The sequence below is a fragment of the Ovis aries genome, chromosome X (assembly GCF_016772045.2).
Source record: "Ovis aries strain OAR_USU_Benz2616 breed Rambouillet chromosome X, ARS-UI_Ramb_v3.0, whole genome shotgun sequence".
NCBI classification, from domain to species: domain Eukaryota; kingdom Metazoa; phylum Chordata; class Mammalia; order Artiodactyla; family Bovidae; genus Ovis; species Ovis aries.
In genome coordinates, this window is record NC_056080.1 from 134179901 (window position 1) to 134192566 (window position 12666).

A 12666-nucleotide genomic window follows, 5' to 3' on the forward strand; every position below is an offset into this window, starting at 1 on the left:
TTTTCCTGGTTTCCCTTTTCAGTTCTCTCCTGGCTTTCCTTTATTTCTCCTTGGGCCTCCTCTCCCTTGCTCCCTCTTTTCCCACCTGAGTGGTTTCTTTGTGGTGGAGGGAGGTGGCGGGGTGGACAGAATTCTTGTCAGCTGTTTCAGTTTAGTATCAAAGCCTTGCAATGCCTATAAACAGGAGGCCAGATGTGTGTGATTTTCTAAAGGATTTGGTCCCCATACTCTTGTTCCAGAGCTTGCTTGTGAACAAATTCCCAGCATGGGAGCAAGCCTCTGTTTACCAAAAGAGCAGACAGGAGTGTCCAAGGCCTATGGCTGGATAACGACCCCCACAATAACAACAGTGACTCTTACCATCACTCAGCACCTACTCTGACATCTCAGTAAGGTAGACACTCTTATTGCTTTCAAATACAGATGAGGCAACAGGCTCAGAGGCATTCAGGAACTAGCTTGAGGTTTCCCAGCTAGTAAGGAGCAGAGTGGGCATGGCAGCCCACAGTGGTTTGATCCCCTTGATGCCAAACTCAGACACTCCACTAAAGATGGTTGTAGGAGAAAGCTTTGGACAACATCCAACAGAAATAAAAATCCAAAATCTTTCTTGCAATTCAGCTTTTTAAACTCTGTGGGTGTGGGATCGAAGGCCACCCAACATTTCATATCATTCCAGAATTACAAGGGATGTGGAAAAGCTGAGGTGAAGACTCAGTCAGATAATTACAGTCTTCACCAGGGCACAAAGCTGGCTGGCCCAGTGCCAAGTCTGCTTTGTGACAGGAATAAGTTAGGGCCACCTTACCACTTTAAGCCTTTCCATTGCTCATCTTTGCCTGTCTTTGGATAATTTTTGGAAAATATTAAGATACTGAGATGTGATATATGAAACTAGAGGACCCCTCTCCCCACCTTGTTCTATCTGTCTGTCCCTCTTCAGCCCTGGTGGGGAGAAGCTTTGGCATCATTCCTTGGTCCCTTTAGGCTGATTGGTGGTTACTGTGAGTTCTGTTACTGGGTTCCTCCAACATCCATGGAACAGATTCTCTAAAGCACTACACTTTACAAAGGTGTGGTTGGAAATGTAACTATGATAGTTGATGACTATTTTAAGATCCACACTAATGCTTGGATTATGATAAGAAATGCTGTCTGACTTCCTGAACTGCACAGATATGCCAATACACACTTTTAACCCACTGCTGGCTTGATTTGTATTTTTAACCCTTCCTACACCCTGATGATTATTCCTGGATCCTATTTCTGATTAGCCCAGAATCCATACTTGGCTGCTTTCCTTGTGCTACTCCCACTGGAGGACAAGGTCATAGCCATGAACTAAGCAGTCCCGAATGCATACAGTGGTCACTAAATATCTACTGAGTGAAGAAATGAACACATGATCAGAGCAAACTCAGACAGTTGAGCTAGTGATGTAGGGAAAGATTATTGGGAAATCCTCAAGTATCTCTCATCACACAGCCTTCTAAGAAAAGGACAGAATGAACAGGTTGGCAGGACCGTCAGAGACTTCACTAGTCAGGGCTCCCAAGAAGGAGTGATGAGCATGGGGACTCTTGCAGGAAGTGGGGAGTGGCAACCTTTGCAAATGGCCTTTTGAGGCTTTCAAATGAATCCAAGTCTTAAAAAACTGCATTGTCTTCAAGACTCCAAAAGCTCAGGCTTCCACCCTGGGGAAGGTAAGGGCCTCAGTGTGCTCTGGGGTTTCTTATAGTGATTCGGAATCAGGCTTCACTCATCTAGCCTACACTCATGGTTTTTGGCTGGATTTTGGTCTCATGTACTTGAACTGAAGCTAGGGAGAGTTTGGGGAGGATAGCTGCACATATATTCTGGAGACTTGGGCTCCTTTAACCCCAAACAGTGTGTGCTCTGCCAAGGGCTTGATTTGAACATCTTCATCTCAGTATCAGCCCTCATGCTTCACCCCCTACAAAGCCAAGTTAAGCCAAACAGGGGAAGAAGTTCGCATATTTGTTTGAAAACTTGACGCAGCTGTTCCAAACAGAGCTTCTGCCAGAGGCTTCCAGCAGGAGCTAAGGGCATGTGGAAAATTTTAGCTACGATGACTGCAGCTGTGATGGAAGCAGTTTGTTATTTACTCATCTCTGGATGTTTTTCTAACTCCATTAGTTGGGCCGGCTCCTTCCCCCGCTCCCCCCAGCCCCCATGAAGGCAGACAGTGCTGGCCACAGAGTATTATTACCATTTGGAATGCCAGCTGGGCCCCATCAAAAACTTCTGTCTGGCACCTCATTATCCTTCCTTCATTCCTCCCCTTCTTTTCCCTCCTCTCGGAGTGAGTTCTCTTGAGCTCCCTATATCTCCCCAGAGGCAAAGGATGAAACATTCAGGGATCTAGAAATCCCCATCCTTTCCGAAGTAAGAAACAAGCCAGAAGAAACCGAGGGGTTCCTGTTCAACAGAATGTGGTGTGAATTGTCATTAGCAATCTTTATCAGAAAGGAGCTATAAAAATCTCATCCTATAAATGATGTCTGGGAGGGGAGAGAGGAAGACAGAGAAAATGGAAAAGCAGGTAATATAATGGTCTCAAAAGCCATGTTAACAAGCCACATTTGTAATATTAATTTATACTTATGAAGTTTAGTTCAAGTATGTGGCTGTTGTTCAGTTAGTTGTGTCCAACTCTTTGTGACCCCATGGACTGCAGCACGTATAGTATAGTTCATGTATATAGTATTACGTAAATTACTAGTGCACAATATAGTGGTTCACAATTTTTAAAGAGTATACTCCATTTTTAGTGATTATAAAATATTTGCTATACTCCCTGTGTTGTGCAAATAAGCTACAAGGATATATTGACCAAACTCACTTTTATGCTGGTGCAGCCTGTTTTCAAAAATCTCTTATTAGTTTGCCTCAAAAGCCTCCCTCCGTAGCCTGCCTTAATGTTTAACCATCTTCTTTATTGAGGATAGTTCTTCTCTGTATCTAAGTGCCTCCGATTTCAGTCTAACCTTTCCCTTCTCTAAGATTTGGTCTAAGCCCTGCCCTTCCTGGAAATAATGGGCTACAGTTCCTATGACATACCTGCATACCATGTTGGCATCACTGCTGGAGTGAGGAAGAGCAACAGAGAGAGAGCTCCTCTTCGAGTTAGTTGAATGGCCATCCTTGAAAAGGGGGTGGGGAGGGATGGGAAGGGGGTTAGGGACTCAAGAACAGAGGTATGTGGCCAGAGCACCAAGGCAAAGGAGGATGACTTTCAGAAATCAGACATCAGTGAACTTCCAAAAGTGAGAGGAAGCACACATGCAGGATCTACGAGGAAGAAGAGAGATTTTTAAATTAACAAATGCCTGTTATATTGTCCCCTTTGTAAGGATCTCCCACTTTGAGGATAATAAGACTCTATTTGTGAATTCTGATCTTTTCCTCTCAGGAGGAAGAGGACAGAAAACAACCAATTCTCAGTTGATCCTGCTGATATCTGATGCCAGAGTTCCATGGCCTAAGTTACAGAGAGGGACACTGAGCTATCAAGACCAGGAAAGGGCCAACATGAAGTCATATAGAACCAAGAGAGAAACCTGCAATCTAAAGGTCCCAGGCTCCATCCACTGAACTAGCGCTTCCTAACCACGAATCTGAGAAAGTGTCAGCATATACAGACTAAGAACTTGAACTCTGGAGTTACGTAGACCTGGATATGTATCCAATTCTGTCCCTATTAGTTATGGGGCTTTGGACAAATTCCTAACCTTCTCTTAGCCTCAGTTTCCTTATCTATAAAATGGGCATAATAATAGAATTTACATTATAGAGTGGATTATTGCCTGACACACAGGGAAGCAGTCCATATATATTAGATATTATTATTACCAATTCCATCTTGAACAGGACTGATGTCTCCTTCCTCTAGTCTCTCAGGCAGTGATTGTACCCTGGCTCAGTTCTTAGCTTTGGATTTCGAGGCTTAGCGGTTTGGTAGTGGCTTCTGGCTTTCAAGTCCAGCCTAACTTTCTAGTTTTATCCTGCTGAGCCAGCAGGAGGTCAGTAAGGTTGGAAAGAACATACTAAGGTACGTGAGGAGAGGGTAAGCAACCTCCCACTGTCCTCTCACTTCCCATCCTGTCCTCACTCTAATGAGTGAGGGACTCTCTAATGGGACTCTAATGGGATGAGAGTTTTGTGGTTTCCAGTAGGTAAATACTTCAAAATGACAGTATTGAAACTTGCTGCCCATTGCTGTAAACTGGCCACTGGATTTCTCAGCAAGTACCCATTTACCCACAGGCTTTCAATGAAACGCCATGCTCAGGGGAGGGGTCAGTCCCAGAAATGGAGGAACAAAAAGATGGCAGATTCTGACCAGCATCCCTAAGGGACATGAGAAGTACAAGAATGGCAGAAATTCATTTTCCAATTCATTGCTATCTAGCTTCAGATTCTGTCTAGAGAGTGGCAAGGAAGCAGAATACAGAAGAAGTGAGAGCAAGCAGGGGAGGCAAGGAAAGTGGAAAGACATGGGAAGGAATCTCAGCAAGAAAAGATAATCAGCCAGAGCTGAAGACAAGAGATGAAAGCAGAAAGAGGGAATGAAAGGCCGAGAGAGAGGAGACTACAGAGAGATGCACTAATCATCAACCCCCTCTCCCACATGCAGCCTCCATCCAGTCCTTTGGTTTGGGAGCAGGGGCTTTCCTTTGCAGACCCAGTGCTCTGAGTCTGTGACCCCTTCCCTACCCACCTTTCTCGCCAATCTCAAACTGAAAACTTGACTCAATCATGGGGTCAGCCACCGCTCTGCTGTGGGCAGGGAAAGTAGTGGGAACCTGTGTCTGCAGCCAGGTCACAGCTCAAAGAGAAAGCAGCATATGGTCCAATTTCATAAAAGAACTTGTCCCCCCCACCCCATCCCCGAGCCATGTTGCCTAAGTCCTGGGTCTCACTACTCCCTCGGGTTCAGAGATGGGGTGGTGTGGTATGGAGTGAAGGGTGAAGCAGCAGATCTTACCTGATGTATGGGGTTTTTTGTACTCGCTCTTCTCTTTCTCCTTCCTCTCTGCTCCTCTCATCAGTCGGAAAAACTACTTTTTAACATTCCTAGAATGAGTGGCTCTTGGTCTGTCCGGGCCTCCAGGATTCTGTTAACACTGCCCAGATGTTAGGACATTGGCATCTGCCAAAAGTTTCCTTAAAGCTATAGTAGCCCCAAAGCTATAGCTGTTCCTCCCTCAGAGAAAGATTTTAGAGAGATGGAGGAGAAAGAATGCAAGGATAAGAGGAGCTCAGCCCGTCTGCTGCTGAGCAGAGGAGAGTGTGAGCGGCGCTGGCCTCAAGCCCGTGAGTATAGTAATGACTAACAGGCTGGCTAAAGGGCCTCCAGAGATGTGGCGCAGTGAAGAACACATTTTTTTTTTTTTAATGACATCAGGATTGAATGAAAAGGAATTCCATAAACTCTCAGGAGAGGGGAGGAGCGGAGCTGATTTTGAAATTGCCTGGAGATTTCCCTGTAATTCTTTAGTACTCACCATCCCCGAGTTGCCCTGCCATCCATATGCACAGGGTCAGACCTGCTTTGAAATTCTCTCTGATGACCTAATTCCAATGGATTTCAGTTTCTGATAAGATTATGTTGTTGACAAAATACACCATGTGCTTCCAGCCTTCAGGATCAAACTGATTTCCTGTAAAAAGAGCAGAGAGAAAGCATACTTACAGATGCTTTAGGGGGAGGTTGTTTAAGCGAATTGAAATGCTCTCTCTGTGCATGGCAAGGTTAGAGCCATTGCTAAGCTGTTTCTCACAGATCTCTGATGGAGGGCCGTGTTTCTCCTCACCAAGCAAGCTTTCTTCATTTTAGTGTCTGATAATGAGACTGTTCTACCATGGGACATATCTGCTCCTGATACTTTCCCTCCCTTCAGAGTTGCATTTCCAACTTCGAAAATGCAGTGGTCCTGGAAGAAATTGTTTTAGATGCTGTAGAAAGAATTTATTCCTTGTGTATGTAAGCAAATTGGTAACCCCTTCTCAGTTATGAAGGGAAGAATTGTACTTACAATAATACAAAGTTCAGTAGCAAGCCTATTTCATTTTTCATCCACTGATCATGACTACATACTGAGTGTTTACAGTGTGATCATTTTATAAAGTAGCTAAAGACATGGTCTTGGCCTCATTCATTCAATAAATTTATCAAGCATTTACTGTGCTAAGGATATAGGACAAAATTCCTGACATCCTAATCCATAATTAATTGAACAAATATTTATTGAGCATCTATTATGTACCACACACTGTTCGAGGTGCTCAAGAGACGCCCTTGCCCTTATGGATTAGAGGAAACAGACATTTAACAAAAATGTTAATTACAATTTTGTGTATTAAGCTGACCAATCTTCACTGGGCTTCCACTGTAAGCTATGAGGGACAGTGATGAGAAAAATTGTGTGATTTTTGGTCTTATGAAGCTTACTCTGCAGCTCCCACAGGGTTTGTGTTTATTAGGGGAGAGAAGGAGGACACAATTAGAAAATTGTACAAGACCCTATAAATTTCCAAAAGGTATGGAATACACTGTGAAAACTCTGTGGGAAGACATGGGCCGTGGTCTGCTCTCAGGCAAGGGAAATGACATAAACAAGAGCTCATTGTTAGGTCAAAGCGGGGGATGGGCTAACTGGTATGAGGGTTCAGAGGAGCAGTAGGAAATAAAGTTGAATAAATCCTGTAGGGCCCTTGAAATCAGATATAGGCATTTACATTCAACTTATGTGTTAGAAAAGAGTGAATCTATTATATAAATGTGTGTGTGACAGAGAGCCTGAGAGAAAGAGCAAAAGAGAGAGATTGAGAGAGAGGAGAGAGGGCGAGTGAGTGAGCAGAGGGATAAATTCGACCAGGGTTGTTTTCTTTCTAAAAATCCCTTCACTGACTCCCTTGTGGCAAAGAATATAGTCCTAGCTCTTAGCAGGACACACCATACCCTACACAAGCAAATCCCCCTATGTCCTCAGCCTGGTTGAAACATTCACTCCATGACTCCTCATTCTGGAAACACTTAACTTGTTCTTCCTTTCACACTGTGGTGGCTTGGGACAGATATGTTTACTCCACTCTGTAACCCTTTCCCTTCTTTCCTGGCCTGTTGAGAAGCTTCCCTCAGCCCATCCCAGCCAGAGCTGGTTTACTTCACCTTCCTTTTCTATCATACCACTTTGTACATGCCTCGTGTCTCAATTATAGGATTTATCACATTATTGCCACTATTGATCTATGATCATCTCTGTTCCCTACTCTAACTAGTCTGTTCAACTCAGACTCGTCTCTGGCCCTTACTAGACTGTGAGTGGGACCACAGCTTAGTCTTCTTCATCCCCCCAGCACCAAACACAGAGCCCAGAACATGCTAGATGAAGATGCTACACAGGCCTTGGGTCCCACTCCGGGCTGGAAGGAGCAGGGCAGAGGGGTGGCAGTGAGAGATTAAAGAAGAAAATGAAGAAGAAGGTTATGGAAATCATAGGGAGATCAAGGTAGGGGATGAGTGAGACAAGAGGGGCAGCATTCCTATGAAGCACTGGGGTGGGTAATGCGGAGACCTTACAACAAACAGGTGGGGTCAATTTCTTTCTTTCTTTTTTTATATTTTTTGGGGGGTTAATTAAAAAAACCAACATTTCTTCAGCACTACTACGTGTGGGTAACACTGTGTTAGACACTGTGGGGATATAAAGTTAAATAGAACACTTTTTCCTATGATTTTGTTGGGAAGACAACGCAAAGACAGAGAGACTGGCAACATTCATACATACAAATATAAATTTTTTTAAGTTCTTGAAGTTTAGTATCAAAACTTTTAATAAGAAGCACCTCAGAGTCAAAAAGATATTGTTTTAAGAAATATTAGATACGGAAACTGACTAGTTGAAATCTCAGCAAAGCTCAACAAGCCTACATTTGAAATCATTCTTAGAAAGCAGACTAAGACAAATTGATACGTAAATGTAAGTTTTAATACCATTTAGGAATATTTCTCATTTCCATGTGTCCCAAATTGTATATTATGAGTCTTTTTGAAAAAGGCAAGATAAGGACTAGAAAAGGAAGAAAGGATTCATAGAGAATTTGAAAGGAGTGCATGGGAAAAGGGTGAATGAAAAAGACAATTTCAGAGAAGGAACAATGAGAATACACAAAAGACAAGAGGAATAAAAAAGATATTCCTATTTAGGAAGCTAGTTTTTAAAACTATACCTGTGAATTATCTGTCAAAATTATGATGTTTAAATTATCTGTTTAAATGATGTTTATCTGATGACTATAATGTAAAATATGAGACTTTAATAAGTAGAAGGTGCTTTTACATTTTACAACAGGTGCTTAGCCAAAGGTAACTGGAGGGATTCTAGAAAAGGTATTAGAAAATGAAAATAAGATAAGCAGAGGGCTTCCCTTGTGGCTCAGCTGCTAAAGAATCCACCCGCAGTGCGGGAGACCTGGGTTCGATCCTGGGTTGGGAAGATCCCCTGGCAAAGGGACAGGCTACCCACTCCAGTATTCTGGCCTAGAGAATTCCATGGACTGTACAGTCCATGGGGTCACAAAGAGCCAGACACAACTGCGTGAAGTGATGTCCCAAGACGTTATCTAACAGCTCAACTTCATTTTTCCATTTTATGTCAGTGTGATACTGGGATTACTTAGACATTTAGTTTTTAATTTCACTTAATTAATCAAACCTTGAGCGACTACTAAGTGGTTAGCCTCAGAGGTCAGCTATGGCCAATGAGCTGAGCAGGGATTGGCCGAGCACCAAATGACCTCATCAATTGAGCATTGTGTCCTAGGGTCCCAGAGAGTATAAAAGCGGGTGCAGGAGCCCAGCCAAACTGGCTCTTCACATAGTTTCTGAACATGTAGACAACCAGACGTAAGACAGGTAAGCAGAAAAGAAGCAGATACTGTAGCAATTGACTAAGGGTATGAGTTAATGTGAATGATCAGAGTATAAGGACTGATGATAAAGAAAGAGGTATATGTGTTGGCCAGGCTGGAGAGTTGGGGGAGGTTGTTCTCATTGGGTTGGGTTTGAGCTGAACCTTAAGTTGTGGGGCAGGGATTTTGAGTTTAGAGATTGGGAAGTAGGGAACAGATCTTATTTATTGGGGAGATAATCTTACTGGCTTATTATGGAACAGAAAATTCACTTTGGAAAAGCTATAGGAAATAAGCTGATGTGCTGGAGGAGACATCATTCAAATGTCAAAGAAAAACACTTTAATCTTAAAGGTTACAGGAAGTTAAGAGAGAAGGGACCAAATCTATACTAAATGTTGAATGTAAAACAAGCAGTAACAATATTTAAGGAAAGTATTTTGCTTCCCCCCCTACATTTTCAACATCAAATGTGTTTTTGTGATCAGAAAAGAGGGAGAAATTAAGAGGTTGAACCAGAAAAGCTATTGAACTCCCTTTGCCACGCTGGGATGGGCAGGGTTACCTCCTAGGTGGTTGGGCTAATTGAGTGAAGGCAAAAGTTAAATTCAACGAAACCCGCAAGTACAAGGCAGAATTGGGGAAACCATTGAGGTTCTTGTGTTTCAGGGGCTCCAAAGAGCCCTTGTTTGTGGTTAAATGTACAATAGCAGCCATATCTCATCACAGAGTGGGCTCTGTTTCTGATGAGAGAAATGGAAGTTGCCAGGGTTTAGTCCTAGGCAAGTTACTTAGCCTCTTTGAACCTGTCTCTTCATCTGTAAAACATGAGCAATGGTAGTCGCGGCCTCACAATAAGGACTTTTGTGATGTCAGGATGAGGTAACACTTTTTGGTTGCTTAGCAACGGTGGTTGGTACATAGTCAATGCTCAGTACAGCATTTATTAATATTTTAAGGAATAAATTTATTTTATAACATAGAGACTTACTTCTTACATTGCCTAGATGGGATTAGATGCCTCTTTGTCTGGGTTTCGACCCAGACCCAGGCCTAAATTTGAACTAAACTGAACTTCTGGGCTTGATGGCATGGCAATGGTGGGAGCGGGGTTAGCAGGGTGGGAGGCACTGTTCAAGGTGTTGTGGCCATAGGAATATTAAATTCCATGTCAGGTTTTGGTTTAATTTGGCACTGACTGTTATTCAAACAAAGCAGTTTTGTGAGTAGCAGAGGAAGGGAGGGGAGGAAAATCAACACATTCTTGGAAATAAGATGCAGCTTTTGCTTTGCTATTTTGTTTTTCCTTTGGCCACAGAAATATTTGCTCTCAGGCTCACAATGAAAATCCCTTTCAGGACATGGTACAAACCCAAACTTCAGAGGAAACTTCATTTAAGATGACAAGAATTTAGCAAGACTTCCCTTGATACTTTTTTGTTTTAATATGAGAACCCCTCAGATGTGTGCTCTTTAGTTTAGGGAGACCTAAACTTTGCATATACTGAGAGCCCCCTCAACTTCATTTCCTATGGCTGTGGCATATATGGTGTTTTAAAAGTTGATGTCTGCCTTATTTCCTGATGATCTTAGTGTTTATGAAGTGTATAGATGTATCATTTACGTGTTCTCTCCATGTGTTTATGTGTTAGGCTTTTCATGCTTTAGTATAAAGCATGGCAGTGCAATAGTTCTCCAACAGTTGCTCTCTTGGACCTCAGACATCTGGCATGATGCTATAGGAGCTGGTCCTAGGTCAATATTTGAAGCACAAGGAAGCTCTGTGTGACCAAGTGAATGGAACTTTCCTGTTTTCTGGTTCTGTGGTATGTGTTTAAAGCAAGATTTAGAGCAAAAAAGTTTAGGCAGTCACTTCTTCACCAATGCAGGGCTTATTGCCGTGGCAATACAATGAATGACCATTTGTGATGTTAAGCTTGTGTCACTGATGATGTAATTGGTTGGTTAGGAAACTGATACTGTCTTCTAATCCCATCCTCCTAGAAACACCCCCCCCCCCCCCCCCCCCCCCGCCACACACACACTTGACAGTCTCCTCCCTCAAAGAGCTTATACTTTTGTTAAGAAACCGGACCTTAAGGGATGAAAAAAAAAAATCCCTACCTATCCTGAGGTCTCTAGTATTTAGGAGATTGTGAAGAGGGCTGTTGTGCGTGTGTGTGTGTGTGTGTGTGTGTGTGTGTGTGTGTTTTAAAATTCCACTTCACCCTAGAGTTTGACTCAGGTCTGCCTGTGGACATAAGGGACAGGAAACTTTCTGGTGATTCATTCCCATCCTAGAAGTAAGATCTTAGGAACACACGGTCTCAAGTTGTAGGAAGATCTAAGCAACTGGTAGAATTTCTTTGGGATGAGTAGGCACCAAATACCAAATACAGCTTATATAGTAGAGGAGAGGATTGAAGAGCACAGTTATCTCTAGCTTTGCCTTTGCTGTTAGTTGTGTGACCCATGATTTCACCCTCTTCATGATCAGCTGTTCTTGATCTGAAAATACAGAGGGCTGGAATTTACAGTGCCTTTCAGGTTTAACATTTAAAAGAGAGTCACATTTACCGGGCGTTCTCTGTAGCGCCTTCCCTTTTGAAAGTTTGTAGCTAATAGCTGAATTTACATTTCAGGATTAATTACTTTAAAGCACTTTTCCTTAATCTCCAGTAATTTAGATGATAAGGAAGTAGAGGGATAAAGGCAAGAATGACAGTCTTTTGGACTCTGTGGGAGAGGGAGAGGGTGGGATGATTTGGGAGAATGGCATTGAAACATGTATAATGTCATATAAGAAACGAATCGCCAGTCCAGGTTCGATGCAGGATACAGGCTGCTTGGGGCTGTGCACTGGGATGACCCAGAGGGATGGTACCGGGAGGGAGGAGGGAGGGGGGTTCAGGATGGGGAACATGTGTATACCCGTGGCGGATTCATGTTGATGTATGGCAAAACCAATACAATATTGTAAAGTAAAAATAAATAAATAAATAAAATGACTAGGAAAAAAAGAATTTTTGGCAAATTCTTGTAGAGAAATTCTAAAATTCATTATCTCTCCTATCTACCTTTGGAATTCTTTCAGTAAGTGGTTATTTATTCTTGAGTCCCTTCCCCACCTCCTAAAACAGTATTCAAAAACGGAAAAACACAAAACAAGGGACACACACACACACAAAAAATCAGCGTAATTCCACCACTCAGGTAAATTGCACTTTTCCTTTTGTTTCTCTTTGGAAATATATGTCTGTGTCTTGAGAATATTTTGCTACGTAATAAGATACTCTTAGATTACTTTTAACCTCTTTTCATCCTTTTTTTCCTCCCACCCTTTTAGGGCATTAGGGGCCGGCGAGGCCGTATCTCAGAGCGCTGCTGGCGCTGCTGGTGTTAGAAACAATATGATGCCGTTATAAGGGCATGGAGAGGGGTAGGGGGCAGGAAACATTCCATAAGCGAAAAAATGAAGCAACCTCCACTCTGAAGATCTAAGAAATTTCCGAGACTACAACCTTTTGTGCAGCGTTTTCGGCAACCTTCGGCAGAGGGCGCTCGGAAATTGTCGTCACTTTCCGGACAGCCTCCCAGACTTTACCCTCTGGAAAACTGTACAGTGTTTCCGGCTCTTCTCAGTTGCGGGCGCTCGTAACTTTTCGGCAGTTTCCGGGAAGACTCGGGGGCTCCGCGCCTCGCTAGCTGTTCCGATCGCCTGGCGCAGCT

The 12666-nt window shown here is 43.0% G+C and overlaps 1 protein-coding gene across 1 annotated transcript in view; it reads right to left on the reverse strand.

Moving 5' to 3' along the window:
* The window catches only part of SRPX2 (sushi repeat containing protein X-linked 2), a 31567-nt gene extending 26252 nt beyond the window's left edge, over positions 1 to 5315 (reverse strand). The window contains exons 1-2 of the mRNA XM_004022502.5: positions 5009 to 5315; positions 3082 to 3312 (exon numbers count right to left, since the gene is read on the reverse strand). Of these exons, the coding sequence (XP_004022551.1) occupies positions 3082 to 3163 (82 nt within the window). The 5' untranslated portion in view covers positions 3164 to 3312; positions 5009 to 5315. The remainder of the gene's footprint in view (positions 1 to 3081; positions 3313 to 5008) is intronic.
* Between the last annotated feature and the right edge of the window lie 7351 nt (positions 5316 to 12666).